This window comes from Parambassis ranga, chromosome 8 (assembly GCF_900634625.1).
Source record: "Parambassis ranga chromosome 8, fParRan2.1, whole genome shotgun sequence".
Taxonomy (NCBI): domain Eukaryota; kingdom Metazoa; phylum Chordata; class Actinopteri; family Ambassidae; genus Parambassis; species Parambassis ranga.
This window is the reverse complement of record NC_041029.1, coordinates 17,916,518-17,943,591: the sequence shown is the minus strand read 5'-3', so window position 1 is coordinate 17,943,591 and position 27,074 is coordinate 17,916,518. Positions and strand designations below refer to the sequence as shown.

Here is a 27,074-nt window from a genome sequence, read left to right as displayed (position 1 = left end):
ACTTTTTACTCTTTTTGCAGGTATCTTTATTCTAGACTGTAATTGTTTCTCAGCTTCACAGACAAGATATCTACTGACAAACTGATTATGCACTCGATTCTTTTAAGTTGTATTTACTGAGGATTTAAAGCGCAGCCATCAGACAGGGGTTGTTTCTTTGTCTCGTTCCCCTCGCTGCTGTCCTGAATACCTCACGGTCACTTCACCGTTTACAACATCAGCAGGAGAGGAGAGCGAAGTGAAGGCTCTTCAATTAATAAATCACTTTAGAACTGTGAATGGGCTTCTGTGTTGTAAATGAACAGGAATTCAAAAGAAAAAATCAAACCAATCAAAATGTGTGATTTATTGGAGGTGGGGCTGCGGCGGTTTGACACATGGAACATAGTCTAAATTCTCTATAGTCGTTTCCTAGCAGTTAAAGAACGGGCACAATAGTCCTGATTACCTTTTATTTGAAACAAAACCTTTATGAAAAAAAACATTTTACATGGATTTAACAGCAGTCTCTTTTCCTTATTAAAATCCATTGTTGAAACATCAATAAAAAAAAATACTTCATCGCATCAACTGTGAGATAAATGTCAGAAAATACAGGTGAGAGAGGAAGACCGCTCGGCTAAGGAACGGGAGAGGCTTTGGACACTTTAAGAAAAACTGCGCCACACCAACGTGTCAAAACATGAGCGGATAAAGATGCACAGTAAGACCCACTGAGAAAGCAAGCAGGACAGCACCAGTTCACCCGTTACACATCCCTCAAGCACCAGAAAAAAGTCCTCCCCGAGTCCCACGCCCTCCGACAGCTGTTCATTTCTGAATTCATCACAACTGTCAGGAACGTCGACAAGACCGACTAAAAATGATTATACAGACGAGCTAAAACGAACTATTACACATAATTATCCCATAAATAAAAGACACTTTACATATAGACAGAGGCAACAAGTGTGACAACAACCCACGATTTTCTAAAGAGCAGTGATAAATCTTAGAGTTTCCACGTAAGGGTTCCATTATGGGCAGAGGTAGGCGAGAGGCATCCAGCTACATCAGTCGTCATGTGTTCCATAGTGGCACCTCACCTCTACATGGCACGAAAGACCCAACCAGAGGTTCATTTATGCTTCTACACAGCCTTTCTGCTTCCTCATATTATGATGGCAGCAGCTCACCTCATCCCAGGTCGAGTCATAACACACAGGTTTGTGTTTTTATCATTTTTACTCAGAGGAGCGGGTTACTCCTCTTCATCCTGTCACCTGGTGGTTGTTTAGGGCCTGGCTGGCCTCGTTCAGCCGCAGCATCAGGATTGCAGCATGAGGTTCTACCACAGATCCAGGTTTTCAGTCTTGGAGAAGCCGGGGTCTTTGCGGAGCTTCCAGTAGGTTCCGTTGGACAGCCACACCTCTCTGCCGGCCTCATCCACTGATTTCCTGTGGAAACAGACAGAAACAGTTCAAATACAGGCTCTCACCAAGCACAGAGGCAGACACAGCTCGGGTACAACTCAAACCTCTCTGACATTTGTTTGCAGACAAATCTTTGACACTTTTAGTTCCCTGATAATCCAAAGCAGAGCGTCTCACCTGAAGAACCTGGGGATGTGCTCCTCCCCTTTCTTAGCCATCTGCTTCCTCCTTTCCCTCTGCTTCTCCTCCACCTCGTCCTTCTTTTTATCGGCCTCTGCTACTTTTCCCTCCTCCAGGAGTCTGATTAAGACAAAGATGGACATCAATCAACAACTGGAGGACAAAAAAAAATCATTTAAATGTAAAGGCACACATTCTTGTCTGTACCTCTGGTCTGGTCTGAAGCGGGTGTCTGTAGGTGGGAGGACTTTCTTCAGGTCCGGGGTCAGTTCGTTTAGTTCTCTGGCGTAACGTGAGAAGCCGTAGAACTGGAAGTGGTCATCGGGCTGCACGTCTTCACAGAAAAATCACATCATTAAACTTTAAATGCACACATTCTGAGAGGGGTTTTAATGTCTTACTGCTACTTACGGGGCTTCCAGATACACTTTGGTGTAGACAGAGTGTCACAGAAGATGCCTTCATGCCAGAAACCTCCAAACCGGTGAACCACCTCTCCAGCCCGGTCCAGAACCACACCCTGCACCTCGTTCTTGCTGCTGTCTGAGCTCCAGTAGCGAGACTGGAATATGATGAGCAGACAAAGTCATGACATGAAGAAGAAACGTCCATGTAGCTAAAAACAAATCGTGTGTGTGTGTGTGTGTGTGTGTGTGTGTGCGCCCTGACCTTGACAAAGGTCATCTTGCAGGTGCAGACGTCGCTCTTTTTGTTTTTGATGACCACCTCACCGTAGTGCTCCAACCAGCGCTGCTGACTCAGCACGTTGTTGATGCACGTCACAGCCTTGTTCCATTCATAGTGATCACCATAGCTACGTACACATAAGAATAAAACTGAAGTTTGGCACATTTTATGCTCATCTCTTCTTTACATTTTAAAGTTGAAGGCATTAAAGATAGCAGGTGAAAGGTGACTCACTTTGGGAGGGTAACATTGACCATTCCAGAAGAGATGATCTCCACCGACTTCCCCCAAAACTTGTTCTTCCATCTTTGATCTGAGAGACAAAAAAAAAAGTTAGGCTCGACTCCTGAACTTGAACTGGAACCTGCATTTAACAGTAACACTCCTACCTTGCCAGAAAGTGAAGTTCTTTGACTCTGCGTGGCAGGCGGAGACGGGTGGGTGATGGCTGACCTGAAAACAACACAATATTACAGCCCGTACTAAGCCCAGAGTTCATCGCTCGTCAGGACGGAGCTCGTCCTCCGGCTGGTTACCTGCTCGCTGACGTAGTGGAATCCTCTGTCTTCTCTGTGACTCTCGTACGTTTCTCCCAGGACAGGGTTGAAGGGTTTGTAGCGATACCTCCAGGATGCCCAGGCGTAACCAGAGATGGAGAACGCTGCCACGTAAACCTAGAGAAACACACATTTCCCCCCTCAGTCACTTTAAAGCTACTTCTCTACTGTAGCTGGATACGACTCTGAGCATCCCAAACATTCACCATTCTCTCATATGGATCGTCAATGTGGTTGGCGATGTCCAGCAGCTCGGTGTACTCCAGCTCTTCACTGAGCCTCTGCAGCAAACACACCGGCTCATTGAGAGCAACTGGCATGGACACTCTGGACAGGTCCTTCCCAATGTTGTTGTAGAGGATGGTCATGATGCCGATGTGGCTGTTGTCTGTTCCTGGGCTGGGGAGGGTAGTGCGGCGACCTGCATCCGCAGAAACACAAAGGTATTCAAGGAAAAGTTTCAACAAACAGTGAGGCCACACTGGCGGTGATGGTACCTGTGTCAGCGGGCACACGGCTGGGTCTGTCAGGTGCACTGTTCAGACTGGCTCTGTAGTTGACGGTTGCAGCTGCTGCAGAGGAAGAGGAGAGGATTCAGTTTTATTCTTCAGTGCGGACGGTCAGAAAATGCTGCAGTTCTGTGGGCAGACACTTACAGGGTCCCTCCTCAGGCTCCGAGTTGCTGGTGGTGGTGATGTCGCTCAGGCCTGACTCATCCGAAGCCTCGGCCTCCGACGAGGTCTCGCACACAATCACCTCGCTGGCGTCAAAATACTCCGCCATGGACTCTGCCACCGAGGGTGCGCGATGACTGTGGCGTCCCAGGGATGGCGTCCTCTGTGAGACAGAATACAATGTGTGGTTCAAGCTATGTTTTCACAAAGCAAGGCAGCAAATCTAACTGCAAGGTGTGCAGAAGAAAAGGCGATTCAGCCGAAGGTGACACACAGGTAAGAAACAGACACACACCCAGAGATGTGATTCTACCCACACGAGGTGACAAATCAACTTCCCCATGATTTTTAGAGGAGGCGAGACGCATGTTAATGCCAGACATAAACAAAACCAAACCACACACAACACAGTACACACCTGGTCCGGACGGACGGTGCAGAACGATTCTTCAGAAGAGTCAGAGGACAGGGAAAGCGAGTGGACTTTGGTCAGACGGGACTGAATGTCAAACTACACACACACACGAACATGCACGGATACACAGACCAGCCATGCAGGACAAAAGCAGAGAAACGCACAAAATAAATGAATGAATAGACTCCAGAGGGCGCCTGCACACAAAGAGGCAGCAATGTGTCGACATGAGTTATTGTAATCTTCATATGTGAATCTGGGACAACCAGCTGCCAGGCACCCAAAAAAAAAACCACGGCCAAAAACCAGGTTGTTTCAAACAAGCGTTGTCATGCAGGACGGACAGGAAACAAGCAAAAAAGAAACCTCGTGCAATGCAACAAGCAGACTGACAGCAGGAACCAACACGACGGCTCAGTTTCAGTGTTTGACAGCAGATCTATTGTATACGAGCGTGAGGAAAGAGCAACAGAAAGTAGACGAGGTGTGTTCCACTAGGTCACACCTGTGGTAACTTTCCTGCCTAGAAACAGCCCAAACCGGCTCAACAGTTTCACACAGATCCTCACAGACGGCGAGGGACTGGCCTCCATTGTGTTCTGTGAAGGTTGATACTAATATTTTGTGCAGAAAAGTCTGTTTGTGTTCCAAGTTTTTCAAGTTTTGGCATGAGTTTGTTTTTCACGCAGCTGTAGGTGTGCATTACCTCCGACAATGTGCTGCAGAGCGTCGCCAGCTGATGGGAGGTGTTCTGCCTCAGATCCGGGCTGGTCCAGGCCTGCCTCAGTCTCTCCCTCTCCATGGTTAAAACATCATAGATGGACTTGAGAGACGTGTGAACTGCAAACACAGCACGAAAGAGCAAGATTTAAATCACAGCCAAGCACTCAGTGACATTTTATTTTTGGACAGATTACATGAGGAAGGCCGCACCCTTCTGAGAAACAGCGCAGATGTCCTGATGGAGCTTCTTTGCCTCGGGTGAGGTGACCTGAGGATTAGACAGCTGAGAGTAGACATAGTCTGGGATGGACTGAACAGACTGGCAGTTGGTGCTCAGATGGCTGGAAGTGAACTGGAAAAAAAGGAGAGACGTAAGAATGATTCTTAAATTAATGAGAGTGCATCGGACACGCTGATTATGACAGCATGATTCTTACCATTCCTCCCATGGCTTCGACCCGGGACAACGTCCTGGCGTGACCCGTCACCTTCCCCGACTTTTTCTTTGGTTTCTCCAGAGAAAGATTCTAAAAACAGACCAGCCATGTTCGTAAAAGCTTTAAACCACATTTTAAATGTAAATAAAATTTTAAAAAAACTCACCTGCATGCTGATACGCATCTCCAGATCGGTGTTTGTGATTGGCAGGCCTCCCTCCAGCCAGTGGAGTCTTTGGATGAGCTGAGCCAGTTCTGTCAGTTCTGACTGACAGCGAGCGAGGTCTGATTAAAAAAAACATGTGTTACATCTCACAGGTCAGAGAGGAGGAGCAAACACACAGAAAGACTCATGACGAGCCTGGATTACAAAACGTTCTCACCACCGGACGTCGCGTCGATGTCGTCGGTCTGCTGCAGCCACGCCGACACCTTGCTGGTGACCCCTGGGTGAGAGGCAACGGCCGGGGCGGGGGTCGCCCCCTCTGCATGATACACTGGTGCTGAGCTGGCGTAGTGAGGAGGCTGGAAGGTCAAACAACAGGGTGAGATGAGATCTTCACACTGCTCAAGCCTTCGTTAGGAAAAAACAATCAATGATCTGAATAAACCCTGATCAATCAATGATTACAAACAAAGTATGAACGTTCTGTTCAGTCATTTGTCGGACACATTTAAAGCTAATTAGGACAGGAAAGCTTTTACTAAGGTTGTCCGGAGTTTAATGTGGTTATTGATCATTGGATCGGGCAGAATCCTGTACCGACCGTTGCTCTGTTTTGCTGGGCAAACGTTGCCATAACTGGCAGGGTGCTGTGGCCCATGGACAGAGCGTGGAGGACGCCACGCTGGACGCTCAGCGCTTCATTTTTCCTGTATACGCGATGAGCGCACAGCTTGGTCAACCAGATGTAGAAAATGTCGTGGCTCTTTGCCTGAAAGAGAGAGGGGGGAAAATATAAATATCAACTTTTAAGTGAATTGTGCAGGAGCATGTTGTTGGAACAACAAGTACCTTGAGGTGGTAGAGGCCGTCTCCAGCATCCAGGTCTATGCGTTTGGACTTCTTGTTCACAGACATGACAGCCAGGCTAACGTCCAGGGAGCCATGGAGCTTCCCTCTCTGAATCTAAAACACAGTAATCCTTTAGCATCTACTCAAAATCCATGAAGGTAACATGGCTGTGTGAGCGTTTTTCTGCCGTCTACTTACATCTTGCTGCATCTTGGAGTACTTGAGAATTCCTCTCTCCAACAAGAAGTATCTCTGAAAGGAACCAATCGAAGCAACGTGCTCGAGTCGTGTAAAACAAACAGTAAAAAATGACCTTCAGGTTCATGTGCACCATGCCCACCTTGTGCCACCCTTTGAGCGGGTACTTCCTCCTCTTCATCAAGTAGCCTTCACAGATCCCAGGGATACTGAGGTCCAGAGAGGAGCCAGGCATGGAAGACATTTCCAGATTCTGCAAGTCGTCCATCACCTCCCAGTGGCGAGACTAACAGAGAGAAAACTGATGAAGCACTGACATCAAAGAATCATTCATCATCTCCTCACTGGAGACGTGAAGTGTTTCTACCTGTTTTGAATGTTTGGAGGAGCCAGAGCTGTTGTTCCGCGAGTGCGCCGGTTTGAATGTGCTGGCCGGGGATTTGTCAAGGCCGCTGATCATCGATTGGCTGCTGCTCAAAGGGGGCGGACACACCTGAGGGTCCATTGGCACCAAGTGATGAGAGTAGTGTTGCATTGAGAAAGCGGGGCTGTCTTCAGGGCTACTCGTCTCTCATGGCAGATCACCCGGCACTGTGGAGGTCGAACAGACATAAATCATGAGGACAGAAACATTCCATGAAACACTTCCTCCAAACACGTTACAGATGAAGTCATTTGTTCACAAAGGAAAGTTTTGATTTCACTTTCATTAGAGTGAAGTGTCTTCGAGGTCCCTGCATGTGTTTTATGTTTTCACTTCCTGTTTTCCTCCATCAATACATAAGAGCGCATAAAAGATTTACTATTGCAGAGGTAAGAGTTGAATCATATAAACATGCGTAGGGAGGGCAGGAATGTTATGAAATCACTTAAATCATGCACAGTTTGATTGAACCCAGTCAACAAACAACACCTTCTAGGCATCTGTGACTTGCTTATGTCACATTTTTGCATTAAAACGACCTTAAACCTGCAACAAAAGGTGACTTAGGAGGTCTGAAACCCACTGGACCGTTAGGACCAGCAGGCCGACAACAGCACGCATAATTAGGACGAAACCGCAGTCAACAGATCGCTCTCCCTGCTCCTGCTAGCTTTCCGTTTCCTTCCATTCAACGTGCCATAAAAGAAGCATTTGTTGCTAGAATTCCAGTCTGAAGGTTCAAGATGTCCGACCAGATTCTGGAAGCTGCTGGCTGGCAGGCAGCCAACAAATTACACATGATCATGTGCTGAGAAGAGGCTGGCATGTTTTCTGTTTTTAGTGTGCACCAAAATTACCCCACCCGCCTTCCCCCAGCTGCAAATCCTCATCCACACATGATCGGATTTATTAAATTATAGAAGAAATTGTAGAAGAAATGAGCAAACTGATCAGAGGAATTAACCCAAGATGATCTGATCGATATTCAGATGATAAGAAAAGTTTTTTTAGGCACACTGCCTCCTACACTAAGAAAGCAACAACTATAATACCAAACTGAAGAGAATGTGGTTATGGAGAGCATTCACACAACAACACTAGAATCTATGGAAAGTTACCCCTGAAAGCCAAATTAAACACACCTGTGTCGGCCTGCTGTCTCCAACAAGCTGCTGCCTCAGTAGTCCACTAGTCTCACTAAAGATTCCAGAGAAAACTCTCTTCAGGTTTTAAATAAAATAAAAATGTCACAGCACAAAAAACCCTTCTGTCCTCTGTGTTGTCACGAGCACATCACTTCACCTGAGTGAGGAAGTGCTCGTCAGACCGGTGCTTATCAAAGCCAATGAGTTTCAGGGCGGAGCTGAAAGTGACCAAACAGGCCGGCCAGCTCTGTCGCTGCGAGGACGAGCAGCTGGCAGCAGAAACACACAGTATCTCCAGCTGCATCAAAACATCACCCAAAGCTATTAACAAAACAAACTTTACAGAATAAAAGACTTTTAAACATGTTCAGTTCTCTGGAACTTTGGTGGGTTTTTCTGAATCCTGCACAGACGGAATATTTGAATAATGCCAGGAATCTAACCTGTCACGTTGCCTGAAGAGTTTCCTGTCAAAATACCAAACATTCATCAGAAACCATATTTATTCTATACTCCGACACTGAGATTTATCAGTCCGGCCATGAATGTAGCAGAAGAAGGGTCACATTTTGTAAGATTAACTGATGAAAACGTTCTCATGTGAATTCATCCTTTGAAGAGAAGAACTCAAAGGACAGTTTCTGAGCTGCTTCCTTGTAGCCAATAAAAATCCTGTAACCATGTTTGTTCTGGGAAGGAGGAGGAAAAACTCCCCAGAGAGACCGGAAAGAAACAGAGACATGCTCAGGACGAGACGACACATACTCTGTTTACACTGCACATCATTACTTTAAGTGCACATTTAGGTAATGATAGGACGATCCTTTATCTTTATATTTATCTTCCAGGACCTGAGATATTTTACTTGCAGAATCCTCATTTTTAATCCCAACACAATCCCTTAATCCCGAATGAAGACAAAATTGTAACAATACTTGTTTCTTCTTGACGCAAAAATTTAATTCCGAGTACTTTTCGACCTAGAATCCTACATAATCTATCAGATTAAGTTAATAAAGCTTTGCTGGCTGTATATGTGTAAAATCGGTACCATGAACAAAGGAACGCTAACCTAGCATAGCAGCTCCATGCACAATGTCATGCTACAGGATTACAGCGGGGCACAGTATGTGGTGGACTTCCACACCGTCACGTCTTCACAGAAAATTCCTGTTATCGATGTCATAGCCCAGGTATGGCACACATATCTTCATAAACTAGCCCAGAGGAAGATGTTCTAAACAACTATGTCAAGCATGTGGTCCGACCAGCAAAGAGGGGCCAAGATACAGATCTGAGGACATCTGTGTGATGCCTGGAGTAAAAAACAAAAAAAAAAACAAGGCTCAGCGTTGGTTAGATTAGTTTGAATTCTCAGGGACTCTTGCAACAGGTTTTTCTGTGACCTACTTCACCTTCGTACGTGTGCACAAACCACACTGTCACTTTTCAAACTGTAGTGGCCCCTTCAGTTACTGAGAGCTAATCAGGAAGCTTGAAGCCAAATAAATGAAAAGACTTTAGTTTTATTTGTCTCCAAGTTAAGGTGAGGATGGATGCATGCTTCACAGCCCTGCCATGCTACGAGCTGACGTTAAAACACGACGACATCACTGCCAGAAAATCTGATGGAGCTTTTTCTGACAGTTAAAGAGACGAGGAAATCTAAATTTGGGCAGCGGTGAGGAGCCAGAGTCATCGCAGCAGACCAGAAAACTCATCTTTAATATTAAGATACACACATTTATTCATGATAAATCATGATCGATTGGTTTGTGTGTTAACTGCAGCCATATATTCCTGTTGAGTCAGTGAGCACAGCAGACCAAATATGGTTCGATTCATCCAGAACAATCTCTTCTATGAATTACATATCTACGTCTGAGTCAGGGCTGAGACCTGGACCGACTGGTTCCTTCCTCTCTTTTTTTATCCTCCATCTTCATGTTCTTTCTCCGTCCAGGAATGTGCCAGAACCACATGCATGAGCGGTGCGTCCACATGTGACTAACAGCAGCTCTGTGTTTACAGCAGGAACCAACGCTTCAGTTCTCCATCAGCTTAGAATAGTAACCAAGTCAGACCTCGTGTCATTAGTTGATGATGTAGGGACGAAAAAAAACTGCATTCCTGCATCATCATCACTGTCAACACCATAAAACGTTCCCGTATTATCCCACATGGCTGCCATTGTTACTCAACACATTTTAAATCAGGTACGGCCTTCAACCTGTTCATGAGACTTTGTGGATGTCAATAAAATTCTAAATATATCACCCCAAATAAACCTGTGATCTGGAAAAACATGTGTAACTGTAAATAAATAAACTGCAGATGAACCCTCTGAATCCTGGAATAAAACAGCATCCAGCAGCTGTAAGGTCAGGAGAACTCTCCTTTAGGAAGACAAACATGTGGAAGTCTTCTCCCAGTGCACAGACAAACAGAACATGGTCGTCCCATGAGCTGGCTGCTGATTCTTATTCCTGAAGTGCCAAGAAATCTAGGTGTGAGCAACAGGCCCCACACATTGTGCAACATGAGTCCTCTTACTTTTAAAGACCTTTCACCTGCCAGAGTTCAACATCTGAGGTCCCTCCTGTTTGAGCCTTTTTAACAGAACCCAGGTGATTCATTTATTAATGTAGTTTTGCTTTAAACCATCTTCATGTCTTCTCTGTGTTTCTGTGGTCTCAGGCTGGCTGCAACAGATCCATGTGTTAAAAGAAACTTTCACTGATCTTCTTATTTCTTATTAATCTGTGTGAGCTTTCAAAAACTTTGGAGTTATTAAAGGCTTTGAAATAAGATTCTGTACCCCGCACCAGGTTTTTCCTCTGAATGTATGAGACAGGCCCACACACGCAGCTGGACTGAGATTAAACAAAACAGGTTTGGTTCGATGGAACTCCCTGAAAACAGGACACAGCGTGGGAAACAGGCGGAGAACTCAACACCGGATAAAAGAAGAAAGTCACATTTAAAAGGTTTTAAAATGTTTTAAATGATAGAACCAGCGACGTTTTTCAGTTTATGAGAGAAATGAACATTTAGCGCGTGCTGCACGAGAAAACTCTTTAAACAGTTTGAGTTTTTAAACTTTAACGCGCAGTTTGTTCTGAGGAAGAACTCACCTGGTTCGACGGGGGCTCGGTCCAGCCTGACTCAGAACCGCCTCAGAGACTGAGCACAGGTCCGTGTGAAGCTGCAGCCGCGCGCGCTCCCTGCTGCGTCTTCTTCTGCCCGCGCGCGTGGCTCAGGTGCACCGGCAGCACAGGTGCATTCTGGGAGCATCAGCGCGTCCATGAAATAAAAACACTGTGCGTTAATATGTTCTTCTTCATTTTATGACTCGTATTCTGTCCGTTTATTCGACTAACTTGAAAACTAACCTTAAAACTTTTATATAGTCAAAAATAAAAAATTAAATAATATAAAAAAGCAGGCAAAAAAATGAAATAAACAGACACAGCTCTAATATATTGTGTTTATTTTACTGATGTTGGTGTTTCACTGTTCACAGGAGTGATTGTGTAAAATGTGTCAGATAATTCAGGAGTTGGGCTAAAAGGTTGATTTATTTATTTATGACATCACGGCTACAGTCACATCAAAGGTTTGTGTGAATCGGACAGAATTCAAAAGTTTGGACTCACATGTTTTCACATGCAGTACTGTAAAATCACCGCTGGGTGTCGCTACCATTATTCGGCTAAATCTATCATGAGGGTGGAAAAAGAGGAAGAAGAAGAAGAACGTGCTAGAAGGCATCAAACAGAAATCAAAGAAGAAGAAACTAAAGCAGCTCTTCCGGACACATGGTCTGAAGGGGGCGTGTCCAGGGCGCTGATGTAAACACACAATACGCCTCATCCCTCGTCGGATAAAGTCACAGTGGACTGAATTGGTGAGATTAACCCGAATAACCGTCGTCGGTGCTGAAAAAACCCGCTGCGTGTCCGTAATATGCGTTAAAACACCGGACAGACGACGCCATGGACTTCTACATCAACCTGAAGGTGAATTTCAGGGGGAATTCCAAGAATTTCCTCCTGTCGGGATCCGAAACCAAGAGCTGGGAGTCGATGGAGGCCATGGTAAGACGGAGACAATCACCGGGCCCGCTCTCAAACATCACCGCTCACAGAGCACCGTCAGCCGGCTGCTGCCTCTGTTTACAGCCGCCGCTGGTGGTGCTGCTGGTGGAGGTGGTGGAGGTGGTGGGATTGTTGTGTTGTGTTAACAGGAAGCGCATTCACACAGCGGCTGTTTGTGAGATAGTAGGCAACACTCGGATGGAATGTGTCGCCACAGAGGACAGGGAGGGACAGCACGGCCCTGACAGGATTATTATAATGTTTGTCGTCATGGAAACACTGTTTACCTGCTCAACATAGCTGGTATGAGAGGTATGAATTGATGTTTTGCAAATCCTGCGCAGCAGCAGTCAGGTAGCTGTGTTCTGAGGAGTCCATCATAAAGCAGGCCTCACATGTAGGTAGAACCTTAAACCACGGGGACCACCGAGCTGTTTATGTCTGTATGACAGGCCCTCTGATCAGAGCCTTATTTTTCACACCAAACAAATGGTTAACCTTTGCTCTTTTTTGTGTTTAAATAGAATATTTGTGGTTTTGTTTGGCACACGTGAACATGTCCTGATGTTGTGGTTGATCTTCCATCAGTCATTAGTAGCTGCTCTTTGATTTAATGTTGAAGCAACTCAGCACTTAGAGTATAATGAACATGTATACAGCACAAAGTCCAACAACACAGCAGTCGAGTCATGTGGTGGTCCAGCTGTGTAAGTATCGACAGCTCGGACCTCTGTCAATACACGATTACTGATGTTATGAGCCTGCATGGTCCAGGCTGAAAGTCCCGGACCTTCAGGAGGAAAATGAAAGCAAAATTAAAAACAACAGCAGAGGCTGCGATCATCACAAATAACAACATTTTACAACATTTAACAGCATAATAAACATAAAATAATAATCAATAGTGGCAGCCTCCCTTAATGCTTTGCTGTTTCTGAGGAGGTTTTCTTCCCCAAATGTCCCGAAATAGTAAAAAAAGTAGTGGTGTTACATCAGAGGGAGGCGGCGGGGACCTTGTTTTTTTCAGCTATCAAATGACAGATTATCTCGTGACATGTCAGGAAAGGTCTCTGTGAAGGAGGATGAGGTCGGGCAGGTTGTGTATGTGTGTGTTGTGATGGAAATTTTGATCTTTGCATATGCAGTCTATCCTAAATATTTGTTGTTACTTTAATCTTTAATCCTTGTTGATTAATTCCCTGAAACATCTGTGCCTGTCCCTGTATATCATAGCCTCCCCTAATCTGAGTTCACTCCCCTGCAGCACCCCACCTCTTGTTTCTCACCAATGTGACACTTCCCCTGCCTTTTGCCATTCCATGTTGATGGCCAGGCCCTTCCAACACACAACAGACTCCAGGAGGAGATACTGTATCCAAACCCCTGAACTGTATCCCACACTCCAGGAGGTCAGCCTCAAGGTGCGATCAGGAGACAAATGGCTCCGTGACCTACGGGACTCCAGGAAAATATCATTAAGATGTGAATTAACATCTCACACTCCAGGAAGCCAACTTAAAACTTCAAAGTATAACCAGGAGACAGTGGGTCTGTGACCAGATAGAAGAGGGTGTGACTTGATTAGGAGGGGGGAGGCTGATGCAGGTATAACTGCGACATGTTCCCCATGTTCCCCATGTTCGGGGTCTTTCATTCATTCTGACCGCTAGAGTGTTTTTGATTGACCTTCTTTGCAAAGAATAAATCAGAGCAGAAAAGTTTCCACAACAGTGTCAACAGAATCTACCTGCTCCTGTCTCATCATGGATAACATAAATCACACCTCAGGCCGAGCTGCCCCCTAACACCAGATACATCACATGAAGGGTTAATATACATTAAAATAACACACAGGGAGGAGCTGCAGTGTTTTTCAGCTCGTATAACGCTGTGACGTTTCCTCACACTGGTGCTTGATGGGAGTTCAGAGGGAACTGGTCCTCTAACAGAAAATATATCCGTGGTATTGAAAACGCCTTGAGTCAAACAGGAAAGTGAAACACGGGCCTGGAGCCCTGCGTTGTTGGATTTATGCTCCGCCTCTCGGGGCCACAGCAGTCTGGTGGAGTTCATTTGTCTGAGTGCTGCTGAGTCACAGATGTGAGAGGGATGCAAGTGGGTTTGATGTACAAGTGCTTTTTGTTTGTTACAGTCCATGTGAAGTGCTTAATAGCACTACATACAATAAGAGCTCTTATTGGTTCGTGCTGATGGAGCGCCACACAGGGGTGGAGGTCAGGGTCCAGCCAGCAGGCGTGTGGATGGACACCTGTCCCCGAGTCTCCTCCTTTTTGATGTTGGACGTATGGAAAACACAGCCTCTGCTTTTTTCAGTCACTTGGCAACTAAAAGACACTGCACACACACACACACACACACACACACACACACACACACACACACACACACACACACACACACACACACACACACACACACACACACACACACACACACACACTCACTCGGTCTGAGTCACTGAGTTCATTCAAATTGAAATAGCTGCTGTGGGTGTCGCTCATCTGTAAAGGACAGCCGCCCATCTGTCCTCACTCCACACTGTGTTTGTGTGTTTCTCAGGTGAAGCGCTCCTTTGGCCTGTGCAGCCTTCAGCTGACCTATTTTGATGAAGAGAACGAGGAGGTGAGAGATTCCCTCTTTTTTAATGATCATTTTCTTTCCTATGTATTTAAAGGTCCGCTCCACTGACTGTTACATTTCCACAAAGCTGGAGGAGAGCACAGTGAAAAATGTGACCATAGTCGAGCAACTGTAGCCCGAGTGCATCTGTCACTTAGCCCTGATATCGGTCAAGCTCTAAAATTCCCATGTTACCTCACCTTCAGTCTGTATCACATGAAATGAGACAGAGCTTTGTTTCCTCTAACTTGGTGAAGCTCCTCCAGAGAAACAGAAAACATTATGCTCACATTACAATGGGCTGTGAAGTTAATGCATCATCATCATCGTCACCCTCTTCTTTCTCCTCCACAGGTGTCCATTAACAGTCAGGGTAAGTGAACATGAACAGTCACACGTCCCAGCATGCTAAACAACCTGATCAAAATGAGTCATTGCATTTTAACATCTTATTAAAACTGTTATTTCAGTGGAGTACGAGGAGGCTTTGAAGGTAAGCTGAGAAAAAAACACGTGCTCCATGTTGTGTTCGTAAAATGAAGCTTTATTGACAACTTGATTGGTTCGTATCCCAGAGTGCAGCGAGGCAGGGGAACCGCCTGCACATGAACGTGTATGAGACTCGCGGGCAGCCCACCAGGGTCTCCACCACCAAGGCCAGTGGAGCAGAGCCCAAGAGAGGCTTCAGGCCCCCACAGCACTGCCCCGCCCTGGCCCAGGTGGTCAGCCGCAAGGTCCAGGCTGCAGTGCCAGAGCAGGGCATGGTAAGACAGCAGCACGTGCAGCGAAACGAAGAAACAAAGAGAGAGTTTCTACTGAATGTGTGTTTTGTTTAGCAGGTGATCTTGAAAGAAGTGAAAGGGACCAAAGAAGAGGACAAGACTCCTCCGGCCTGGTTCACCTCGTACATGGAGAAGGTAAAAAGAATCTGAGGGAGGGACTTTTACGAGTTAGGCTTGTTGATGAGGTAACGGTCCCATTCTCCACCTCGTCCTTCCAGTTTAAGGACCAGGTGGTTCGTGAGGCCGTGGAGAAGATCTGCCGGGAGTTCTCCGGACAGTGCTGCATCCACAAGCCCCTGGGAGGTGGAGGAGGAGCAGGGGGAGTGGGCGGAGGTAGAGGGGAGGCAGTAGGAGGAGCGGATACCCAGCAGGTCCCTGAGGTGACCTCCTCCACCCTGCCTGGAGCTCCATCCTCTTCCACTCCACCCTGTTCCTCCTGCAGGGGGCAGACCACCGGAGGAGGCTACCAGTGCAGGTACAGTGTGCTTTGGCAGACTTCCATGTATCAGACATGTTCAGACATGGTGCTCAGAGGTGTGCTTCCTCTGTCCCTGCCCTTCATCAGTGTGTGCACCTCCTGTACTCTGTGCGAGCCCTGCAGCTTCTCTCATGACCCCAGTCACAATCTGGTGAGGGCCAGGACTCCTCTGTCCATCCCGGAGCACGGATCCCCTGCCCCAGACCACAGCAGGTACAGCACCACTATGATCCAAGTTTACTGGATGCTTACGTATCAGTGTAGAAACACAAACTACAACAGCACCTTTTGTCATGATGTATTCATCAGGTTCTACAGGCGAGGAGACCGTAGTTTCCGAAAGGCAGAAAAGCAGCGACTGAAAGCAGAGAAGCGCCTGCTGAAGGCTGAGGTCAAAGAGATCCGCAAACAGCTGAGGATGGAGAGGCGGGGAATTCAGTGGAGCTCCTCCCACAGAGACGGAAGCTCCTCTCCTGTCCTGCTGCAGCCTCGTGCCACCCAGCACAACAGCCCTGAGTAGGTTAAACGATAAATACAACGATGGAGGCAACGGAGGTGGAAGCAGTCTAAGGAAATAAAGATTTAATTTTCTTTCCCAGGCGTCCGAAGCGCCCGTGCCCTCTGGTGGTTCCTGCCATGACGGCTACTTTTCTGGATGAGAACCTTCCTGATGGAACCCGGCTGCGTCCTGGGACCAAGTTTATCAAGTACTGGAAAATGAGGAACACTGGAACGATAAGCTGGAGCGCTGATACTAAGGTAAAACCCTGCACAGCAGTCCAGTCTGCTCCTTTCTGACACATTTACATTTTTAATATTTTCCTTGAGGCTTGTTTTGAGTGAGTTTTAAAGGATCTGCTCCCTCTAACAACACGTCTTGTGCTTCCTGCAGCTGAAGTTCATGTGGGGAAACCTGGCAGTGGGATCTGGGGATCGCTGGAGAGAAGTGTCTGTTCCCTTCCTCCAGCCAGGACAGGTATGATGAGGTTTTAAATTTCACCTACCTTGCAAATGCATCCGGACTTTGTCACCCAGATCATATTTCTTGGATTCGTTTATTTACATAGAAACATCTCTGCCATCTGTATCCTGTCTGTGTGTCCAGGTCGGTATAGTGAGCGTGGCGCTGTGTGCGCCCGGCGTGGAGGGCTCCTACACCTCCCACTGGCGTCTGGCCCACGCAGGGGAACAGTTCGGTCCGAGAGTGTGGTGCAGCATCGTGGTGGACCCTCTGGCGCCTGCACCCATGATGGCTGATGGGATACTTGTGTCTCCCTGTGTCACACCGCAGGTAGCATCCTCTGACATTTAGACATTAAACACGTGCATGGATGTGCTTTCATGTAAGCATTTGTCTGCAGGGTAAGAACCCAGTGGCAAAGGATGGGAAAGCCTGTGCAGCTTCTAGGGAGCAGCCATTAATGTCAGTGGACCAGGAGGAGTACTACATCCCCTCTGTGGACCTGCTCACTGCACAGGTAATGTAACCTGCAGTCAGCAGCTTTGCACTGCTGCTGCCCAGCTCTGACCTGTTTTTTCTAATCTTTCAGGACCTTCTGTCTTTTGAACTGTTGGACATCAACATTGTGCAAGAGTTGGAGAGCGCCCCAAACAACACCCCTGCTGGTAAAAGGACTTGAAACTAGTGTTGGGGTCTGGAATCCTGACTGCATGGAGATGGTTGTCCTGAGACTCGGTTTTAATGATAAATGATTCTACTTCATCTAAATTATTCAGCACTGATCAAGCTTTTTTCTCTGATTTGGTTTCAAAACTAGCTTGTGTTCCAGATTTGATTTGCATTCTGACAATAATAATAATAATAATAATAATAATAATAGTAAAGTTTAAGCAGATTAAAAACTGGCCATGGAACAAGAACATTACAATCCTGTCTCTGTGCTCCATCCAGACATGACTCCCTGCATCTCACCTTTGCCTCAAGAGGGCCACCTGCAGGACAAAGGTAGTCCCTCTTTGGGTCTGATCCAAGAGGAGACTGAGGTCATCAATAGCATTATGGGTAATGCAGTTTTGTCTTTTTCTGTTGTCCTGTATGAGCACACGCAGGTCCAGCTTGTACACTGTGACGTTTGATTGTGTGTTGCTGATCCTCAGATGTGTCCCATGGGGCAGCAGCTGGAGCCGAGGGGGGCGGGGTTCCAGCTCAGGAGGAAGGTGAGGATGAGATCAGTGGGACTCAGTTTGTTTGCGAGACCGTGATTCGATCAATGACCCTGGAGGAGGCACCCGACCATGCTCCACTACGAGGGTCCCGTCCAGGGACGGATAAAGGTAAGTCAAGATCCAGGAAAGGTTAGGACAAGACTCTGCATGTGAGGAAAGCATCACATCCTCCTGTGTGCTTTCAGTAGTCCGTCCAGCTGCTCAAGGCGGCTGCTCCTCTTCCTCCTGCTCCTCCTCAACGTCCTGCGTGAAGAGCAAAGCCGTGAAACCAGAGGAGAGCTCCGACAGCAGCCCCAGCACCTCCAACAACCCCCTGAAACCACCAGCTACCCTCAAGGCTTCCCTTCCCTCCCCGCTGAAAGCCTCCCTGCCTGCTCCCCTGTCCGTGGCACCGTCTCCTGTGCCTGGCCCCAGCTCAGCACCGACCCTGCTCCCTGCTCCGCCTATGGTCACTACAGGTGATGGAGATTGACTGACTGCCAGTGTGGTAGCAGCGTTGTATCTAATAAGCAGATCTTGTGATATCCTGACATGTTTCTGAATGTCCTCTCAGGTGATGTTGAGGAGTCCCACATCGAGAGCATTTGTGTGGAGTCCAAGGTGAAGGAGAGAGAGGAGAAGGAGGGAGAGGAGAAGAGAGAAGGGACGAGGAGCCGCTCATCCTCCACCTCCTCCGAGGATTACATCATCATCCTCCCCGACTGCTTCGACACCAGTCGGCCGCTGGGGGAGTCTATGTACAGGTATGAGCCCCGGCAGCTCTGGAGTCGAGTAAAAGTATTTTCATTTGAGTAACCAACCACATTCCTTTCCCTGTTTCAGCTCTGCTCTGTCCCAGCCCGGTGACATCCCAGCCAAGACCCCCACAGACCCAGATACCCCATCTTCTGACCACCCAGGCTGCAGCACCACTGAGGGGGACCAGGGTGAGGCTGGCGAAGGTGCAGCAGCTCTGGGGACGGAGCTGTCGGGAGCCAGCAGTGCCAACGACATGCTCTGTACGTCTCAGACGCTGGACGATGAGCCGCTCACACCTGAAGTGGTGGCTCCACCTAAAGCCATCGTCCCACCCAGGTCAGTATAAAACTGGTTTTGGTATTACAAACTGTAAATGTCTGAGAATGGGGTAAAAATGTCTTCAACATCTTGTACAGTCCAGAGTTCAGTGAAGAAACAGATGCAGATGCTGCTGATGCTGAGGAGGGAGCAGAGGGCTCTGAACTCTACCAGAACGAGGATGGTAGGCACATGTCGTTATTTTTAAACTGGATACACATGTGATGGAGTCAGGGCTAATGTTGGACTGTGCTGTCTCACAGCCTCTGGTCCGAACGATACTCAGACAGATGATACTGAAGCTCCTGAGGATACAGAGGAGGGAAACCCAGAGGACCCCAGGTCAGCCTGTGTGCTGTGAAGCTATGAAGAGAAAATTAAAAAAAGAAAATAAAACTTTTTTTTACCCCAATGATGTTGTTGTGTAAAAGTGTCTTCCCTCTTCTCACGTCAGGCACCCAGGAATCACCAGTGGCCTGGTGAAAGGAGCTCTGTCTGTAGCTGCCTCTGCCTACAAAGCCTTGTTCACTGGACAGGGCCCCACACAGGTACTGAAGCTTGTGAGGTTCTGATGGTCGGATTCTGTTTAACCAGGCTTTATGTTGATCACTGGCTTTGGTTCCTAGACTGATAAGATCTTCTTTTCTTACCACGTAGCCACCTGTGGATGCATCCACCCAGGACACTATGATGGCCGTGCTGGTGGAGATGGGTTTTGGGGATCGACCGCTGAACCAGCGGCTCCTGAAGAAACACAACTACAACCTGCTGGACGTGGTGAACGAGCTCGTCCAGATGACCGACAATGACTGGTACTCGACCCGCTACTGACGAGAGGAGAGGGAGAAGGAAAGAGGAGATGAAACACCTGAATGATGGGTGAAGGAAGAGGAGAAGAAGACTTAATTTCTGCTCATCTACCTTTCATCTTCCTCCTTCTGTCCATCTCTCCACTGATTGGTCCATATGGATTAAGGGGACATTCCAGCAAAGCCTCTGGGATCTTGTGCTCGACCATCAAACACCCACTGTCTGCAGCATAGGCAGGTTTATGTCACATGCAAGTCTTAAAAGAAGAAGAAAGAAGAAGGTCCTGAAATAATCTGTGTGTAGTTTTTCTTAAAGGTGTGAGCACACGGTGTGTTTTGGTTTGAAGACAATTATCAGAAGTCAGATTTTATAAAACAGTCATAGCCCCGTGTTGTTTTCATTTGATGATTCCAGTGATGAAAAACAGATTCAACATGAAGTACTCACATCTGGATGTCCACACCACGCTCACGGTGATAGCTAGTCAGAGAATGAACAAACCCACACTGAGTGGATCTGTGACACACAGGGCTCATACACTCCTCGTTTCTATTGGAGAGTCTGTGGTTTTTCTTTTGGTTGAAATGATGTGAACCTAAAGTTTACGTCCTTTTAACACGTTAGCTTTTAGTGTCAATGAGCATTTATTGGCTTGTTACATTAGATTTAAGTATTTTAGTGTATTTAATTGTAAGGTCTTTGATCCCATCATTAGTCAAACATCAGACATTCCAAACCTTTTTTTTATTGATAATATAGATCAATATACATCGCGTTTTATTTAAATATGAAAAAGAAGTCACCCACACTCTGATCACACCAGGGTTACAGGCTGATATGTGAACAATGCCTCGTGTTTTTTGGGTCCATATCACTGATGCGTTGTGTATATAGGGATCTCATGCACCCAGTACCAGACTGTACGTAGAACCTGCTGTATATGAGTAGATGAGCACTAAAAGCAACATTCCCCTCCGAGACTTTAGATGAGGAACAGAGTATGTTTGCACTTAAAAGCTTGAAAGACACAGGGACCATTCGCTCTTCTTGACATCCTCCTTCCACACTTTGTGGCTCTCACAGTGAAGATTCTCTGCGTTCCTCCTAGAGAGACTGACGTAGTTTAGAGTCAGCTGATGGTGTCTGGATGACATTTGAAGGACTGCTGACTGATTCTATTGGGGATCATTTTTTATCAGCAGCGGTTAATCAAACACATCCGTCTGTATTTCTGTGGTAGAAACGAAAAAAAAAAAGAAATCGGGGGAAACAAAGATGTGAAGTGTTTGGCTCAGAGTCACTGAGGGAGACGTCAGGTTTCAGCATCATTTGGTAACCATGGTAACGCACATAGGCTTCAACATAGGTTTGTGAATTAAATGTACGTCCTCTTTTGAGCGTTACATCGCAGTCAGCTCATGTGATTCGCTTTAGATTTACAGCTCACATTATTTTGTCAGCTGTCTGACTCTCCTGCAGGCAGAGTGTGTGTGTGTGTGTGTGTGTGTGTGTGTGTAGTAAGGTCATTCCAAACTCTTAACTGGAATGTGTGAAATGTGTGAATATCCACAGAGATCTTATAGCTGGAACATCTGTCTGACTTCATTAGTTCAGAGTCGAGATAGTTTAAGGTGTTTCTTTTGTTTCTGCTTGGAATGCTTGAAGGCCGTGGACGTCGTATTTTTAGGCTTATCGTGTGGTGGTTGAACCCGCTCTGCTGTGTTAGTGTAAGTGTTTTCCTTTGTAAGAAACTGATTTTGTTGTTTTTTGTTTTTTTATTTGCACAAGTGAAAAAGACTTGAAGGACTCTGAGAAGACAGGTCACCCTGTTAGCACATGCTATTGGCATAAGCTGCAAATACAAATAAAAACGCAGTGATTCCATCTTTACCCGTCAGTGAACAGGATATTTTATTATTATGACTCCTGGCACGTTTGATTTAGTAGATTTTCTTCTCTGTTTTGTTGAAATACCAAAGTTGTGAATGGAAATGGACTGCAGTGATGCTGTAACGGATCTATGCTGTGAAGTGATTGGTTGTTTTTGCTGTCAAAAAGAAGAATGCCAGTGGAACATGTTTGTGTTTTTTGTCCTCTTTACATTATATATTCTAGGGTTTCTTAAATCTCACCACTTTGCTGAAAACGTGTGGATACAGCAGCGGTGAGATGTGTTCTGGCTGTAAGTGATGAAGATGAAGAGCTTCACATGCTGTTCCTGTACGTGTCCTTTCTGCTTTAATTAGAGGTGTATATGTGTCCCACAGGGGGCAGTCATGTGAAATATTTTGATATTATGACAAGTGGAGGGATTTAAGGAGGAGGAGGAGGAGGAGAGCTGGATTGTTTGAGCTTTTTTTTCTGTGGCACTTTATGAACATGGTTATGATGTACAAATCATTCTGTCTACAAATAAAATCAATACTATCGATCAACGAGCAGATATGATCGTATTGTCTCTCAGAACACAACACCACAGACCGTATGGTACCACCCTGAGAATCTCCATGAAAGACATTAAACTATCTGAGTTTAGGGGGCGCTAGTGAGCAGGCCTCTGGAGCTGTAAACAGGTCAACGTTACCTTAGCTTTTAGACATTGACTTTTTCAATTCAGACAGACATCGATCAGGCACCTGCCTAATATTTTGTTGCTCCTCTTTTGCTGAAATAAAACAGCCCTAACTTGGACTCGACCAGACCCACCAGCACCTTTAAGTCCTGTAAGTTAAGAGACAGGGCCTCCATGGACTGAATGTGTTGGTCCAAGTCAATGCCTTAAACTTGCACTTTAGTTTTGTGGCACAGCACATCGTCCCGCTGACCGGCTGCAGGACATGGTCTGACTCTGCAGCAGTGCTTCGGTAGCTGCTATGTGTCAAAGTAACATCCCTGTGCACGGCAGGACCCAAAGGTTTCCCTGCATTACACTGCCTCCCCTGGGTTGGCCTCCTCCTATCGTGCATCCTGGTGCCGTGTGTCTGATGCTGGGTGTGTTCTGACCCCTTTCTATCAGAACCACCATTAACTTCTTCAGCAGTCTGAGCAGCAGTAGCTCGTCTGTTGGATCAAGCCACACAGGCCGGCCTTCGATCCCTACATGTCTCCAGTTCAGCACGGTTCCTTCCTTGGACCACTTTTAAAAGACACTGATCAATGCAGACGAGGAACAACCCCCAAGTCAGCCCATGTTACTTGCTGTCTAATATATTCCAGCCACTAACAGGCGCCATGATGAAGAGCTAATCAGAGATAGTCAGAGTCATTCACCTCACCTGTCAGAGGTCAAGATGCCTGATCAGTGATTAACTGCTGCAGTATTGGCCACTTGTGTGTTTTGTGTCTATAAGCAGGTGTATCATTAAGTCTTTGGTAGCATCATGCATTGTTGTATTATTTGATATTACCACATGGGGGCAACAGAGTAAACCTTACATGATGAGGCTTAAAAAACAAGAGGGTTTGTGAGAATCCAGGAACGCCATAATTTATATATATATAAAATAATAGATGACTGAAACCTGTATCAACCCCCGGCACTCTGTGGGAATGGATAACGTGCACAGACACATTCAGAGCTGGTGTCAGAGGAAACAGCCGCATCATAAAGTCAGCTGGTTCCAAAGGTTACACACTGAAGCTGATTATCATCATGGGTGGGAACGAGGACACCAGCTGCCGCAGACGCCTGTTTTTCCCCCGGCAGCATTCTGTTTACCAAAAACCGAAAGGCTCACATCCATGAACGGTATTATATTCTGTGCTGTTTAACGGCTCGGCTGCTTGGAAGGAAGTCCTGCCTAATAAGTGACATAATAATATCTGAAGAGAAAGCAGTGAGGAAAGGGTCGCAGCATAAAACACAGTCACTGCTCGCAGCACAGCTTCGTCTGCTTTACTGCCTGAAGGGTGTGTTCACCCTGAACACACCCTGGAGGCCTCACATTAGACCTTAGAGTCATTTACATGTGACCATTTGAGTCAAGGTGAAGCTGCACCCATACATAAACCCGTATACTGCTGTGGGTTTATTACCTGAGAGGAGGCAGGAAGAGGTTTTTCACTCACAGTCATGTATTTACAATGAATTTAATAATAACACCTGAGAATAAAAAGTCACACACACACACACACACACACTAATTCAAAAGGTCAGAAATTTGAATCCATGATGGCTTCCACTGTACAGTCACAGTCCGTTCATTTTCTACATAGCTGGCTGATTGATCAGTCGATAAATTTGTGGCCTCAAGTGGAAGGGGTGGAGTTTCCCCTGCAGGCGTGATGATGCAGAAAGTTCGAGCTCATCGACCTTTTGTGGTATTTCTGTTCTGCTGAATATTGCAAGTCACTACCAGAGGTTTATTGCCCAAGCAAGGTCCCTGAGGACGCCATGGCTGCCTTTAAAAGGAATGGTCTGAACGCTGAATGTAAACATCAAGGTGGCGACCCGCGACATTCACCTTCAAACACAAATGCCACAAAAGTTGAGTATATGTAAACCTCTCACACACGCTGCCACGGCTCCAAGTCTGTCGCACAAACACAACATTTTAAGGGTTCTTCTGCATAAAAAACAAAGCTACATGCTGCAGCAGCATCAGTGGGAGCCGTCTGAAGACACCTCGGGACTCTGCAGACCAGGATCTGTGCAGGTCAGTTCCTGTGATGGAGCAATGGGAAGAAAATGAAGAAAACATTATGATTAAAGGCTGCACACAGGGCGGGATGTGTGAGGCTTTCAAGGAAGTTTCAGAACGCTCGCTATTGTTTAAACAAAGGGCTCGTCGTGTAGTGAGCAGGTTAATGATTGTCCACTGATAAGTGGTTTGTACAGTTCTGCATTTTAACCACATCAGACCCAGACAAAGAGTTTCTCTTCATTTTTTTTTACATGCCCGTATATTAAACAAAAATAATTTATAGGAGATAGAAGCTGAATGGATAAAAACCAGGATTATTATTTGGGTGCTTGGTTTTATTGTGTGTTGATATGGCTACAATATCAAAACACCATTATAATACAGATGTAATAATCAGGGCCGGCCCAAGGCATATGCAAAACATGCGGTCGCTTAGGGCCCCCAGGAGCACCAAAGGTCCATGATAAAATACATATTTTTAAAAAATAACATTGATTAATACAAACAAGATGCTATTACACATTCAGTAGTGTGTATTAGACACAGTGCAGCCTATAGGATGATGAAGAAGCATCAGATGCTGAGGTGGTGCTTAGGGCCCCATAAAGGCTTGGGCCGGCCCTGGTAATAATGTATATATATATATATATATATATATCAATTAAATTAAATTAACATTTAGTTTAAAACTAATTGAATGACATGTAAAAGTTAGAAATACAGTGTGTTGTGTGTGTCGGTCCTTCCGGTCCAGGTGTGTGTCCCGGGCCTCACCTGTTGCCGGACTTCATGTGGGTGAGGTCTCCGTGGTCGTGTGCGGCATCTCCACGTCACAGCTTGCTACCGAGGAGACAGCCGCGGCGTGCGGAGGGTTTTCCTGCGGGGTCCTGGTTGTCATGGCGACGGCCACTTGCTCTCTCGTGTGCGAGGTCACCGGCGGGGCCGCGGCCGCCCTCTGCGCGCGGCCGCCGGACGGCCCTCCGTTCCTGCGGAAGGAGCTCCTGATGCTGCTGGACACGCGGCCGGACAGGCGCCGGACCGCGCCGCCGATACCGCCCGGACCGCCCTTATTCTTGTTCTTCAGTAACCCGACATCATCCTCCAGCTCGGCCGGAGGCACCTCGATGTTCCCGGAGTACCAGAACACCCACCAGATGAGGCTGAGGAAGATGACGATGGCGCCCGCGTAGATGAGCAGGTCATAGAAAAACACGTTCACAAACACCCCGATGAGAAGCACGACCAGACCCACGATGTCAAAGGCTACGGCGAGCCAGAAGCAGCACACGCACCGACCCAGACCCCTGTACGCCGGCTCCATGTCCTCACAGGAGGCGCGGAGGTCGCAACAATAACCTGCTTATGCGCCCGGGGCTTCGTGCCGCGGCATTGGGTTTCAGAGCGCGCAGCCAGGTGAGGCGAGGCGCGCAGGGCGCCCTGCGGAGGCTCACCTCAGGGGGCGTGGTCCTCACGGGGACGGGGAGGGGCTCCAAGCGGGCTTACCTGGCCGGGAAGTTACTGGACCTGGTCTTTATGGACTCCATAAACACTCACTGTGATAGCAGCAGCAGATCATGCGATTCAATAAAGATATGCGATAAATAAACAATAAAGACAAACTGCTGTGACCTACAGATCACTCAGCTGCACCTCTTTTCCAGACTTTACTGTAATTTCCTTCTCAGAATCTCGTCATTGAAATTCCTCTAAATGTATAATTACCTCAGAAAAACCAGTATTATTTAAACATGTAGGCGTCAAAAATATAAATATATAGATACTGTTGGTTTTGTTGTGTGTGTGGTTTCAGGCGTTAACTTGAACAAACTCTTCACAGCTGCACTACACTCACACAGCCACTGGGTGTCAGTAGCTGCTCCAGCTGGTCCCTGTGAAGTTTCAACAGCTGTTTCAGCTACATGCACCCAGTGTTTGCATCTTTACACAGAAATACACTAAAAAAACAACCACTTCAAAACGATCATGCTCCCATTTCCTCCTAGATCATCATATAATCCTGGTTAAAAACAGTTGTTGTGAGCTCAGTTTTAAACTATTGGTAATTTTTTAATGCACATCTGGCTTCGACATACACCCACCCACCCCACCCCAGGAAGTCAAATTCGGGGAAGCAGCAGATCTCTGCTAACAAAAGGGGCCCACAGGACATGAGCACAGGTTGGGTTATAGTCCCGAACCCTTGGACCAACTTTCAAATCGAGCAAAATTGTAAATGTCTCCTGTATTCTGAGGTTTTATGGCTTCAAAGGTTTAACTACGGAGCCCCTCTGATGACATGGTAAATAAATAAATCATGGCCACGAAATATGTGTAACGTGCGCACAAAATTTATTCACAGGGCGCATGGGAGCGGGCTGCCCAGCCAAGGAGCACCTTTCCTGGGCAGCAGGGGGCAGTCAGTGTCCCTCTCCCTGTCCATGTCCCTTTAACTCTTGTCCAGGCCGGGCTCCAAGAGCACAGGGGAGCGGGGCTCCCTGTCAATAACAATACTAA

The 27,074-nt window shown here is 46.7% G+C and overlaps 3 protein-coding genes across 6 annotated transcripts; 1 reads left to right on the top strand and 2 right to left on the bottom strand.

The window, feature by feature from the left end:
* Positions 1-843: 843 nt before the first annotated feature.
* On the bottom strand, positions 844-11,088 carry LOC114439945 (oxysterol-binding protein-related protein 3-like). 3 transcript variants are annotated; one of them, XM_028412157.1, is made up of 23 exons: positions 11,002-11,088; positions 6,666-6,889; positions 6,441-6,584; positions 6,299-6,352; positions 6,101-6,214; positions 5,853-6,020; positions 5,469-5,610; positions 5,252-5,370; positions 5,086-5,175; positions 4,859-5,000; positions 4,632-4,765; positions 3,929-4,021; positions 3,493-3,673; positions 3,334-3,408; positions 3,043-3,257; positions 2,816-2,953; positions 2,669-2,732; positions 2,514-2,592; positions 2,262-2,406; positions 2,004-2,154; positions 1,800-1,926; positions 1,590-1,712; positions 844-1,436 (listed from the first exon to the last, which is right to left on the bottom strand). In XM_028412157.1, exons 2-23 carry the CDS (start codon positions 6,831-6,833, stop codon positions 1,328-1,330), a joined length of 2,775 nt encoding a protein of 924 aa, XP_028267958.1. In that variant the 5' UTR covers positions 6,834-6,889; positions 11,002-11,088; the 3' UTR covers positions 844-1,327. The 3 variants fall into 3 exon arrangements, with proteins under 3 accessions (XP_028267958.1, XP_028267957.1, XP_028267959.1); XM_028412156.1 differs by lacking the exon at positions 11,002-11,088 and adding an exon at positions 7,865-8,013; XM_028412158.1 differs by lacking the exons at positions 3,929-4,021; positions 11,002-11,088 and adding an exon at positions 7,865-8,013.
* A 590-nt stretch (positions 11,089-11,678) lies between these two features.
* nbr1b (NBR1 autophagy cargo receptor b) lies at positions 11,679-21,782 on the top strand. Of its 2 annotated transcripts, none has more exons than XM_028412009.1 (23): positions 11,679-11,964; positions 14,545-14,607; positions 14,959-14,977; positions 15,075-15,097; positions 15,180-15,368; positions 15,441-15,521; positions 15,605-15,861; positions 15,952-16,077; positions 16,174-16,380; positions 16,464-16,623; positions 16,757-16,840; positions 16,970-17,155; positions 17,226-17,342; positions 17,415-17,490; positions 17,777-17,887; positions 17,983-18,159; positions 18,237-18,509; positions 18,605-18,794; positions 18,874-19,125; positions 19,206-19,291; positions 19,371-19,449; positions 19,562-19,655; positions 19,765-21,782. In XM_028412009.1, the coding sequence occupies exons 1-23, from the start codon at positions 11,863-11,865 to the stop codon at positions 19,936-19,938; spliced, it is 3,126 nt and encodes a 1,041-aa protein (XP_028267810.1). In that variant the 5' UTR covers positions 11,679-11,862; the 3' UTR covers positions 19,939-21,782. The 2 variants fall into 2 exon arrangements, with proteins under 2 accessions (XP_028267810.1, XP_028267811.1); XM_028412010.1 differs by having other exon boundaries at positions 11,837-11,964; positions 15,444-15,521.
* Positions 21,783-23,990: 2,208 nt separating this feature from the next.
* Positions 23,991-25,993, bottom strand: LOC114440207 (transmembrane protein 238). The gene is made up of 2 exons (XM_028412535.1): positions 25,335-25,993; positions 23,991-24,580 (listed from the first exon to the last, which is right to left on the bottom strand). Exon 1 carries the CDS (start codon positions 25,879-25,881, stop codon positions 25,348-25,350), a length of 534 nt encoding a protein of 177 aa, XP_028268336.1. The 5' UTR covers positions 25,882-25,993; the 3' UTR covers positions 23,991-24,580; positions 25,335-25,347.
* Positions 25,994-27,074: the final 1,081 nt, after the last annotated feature.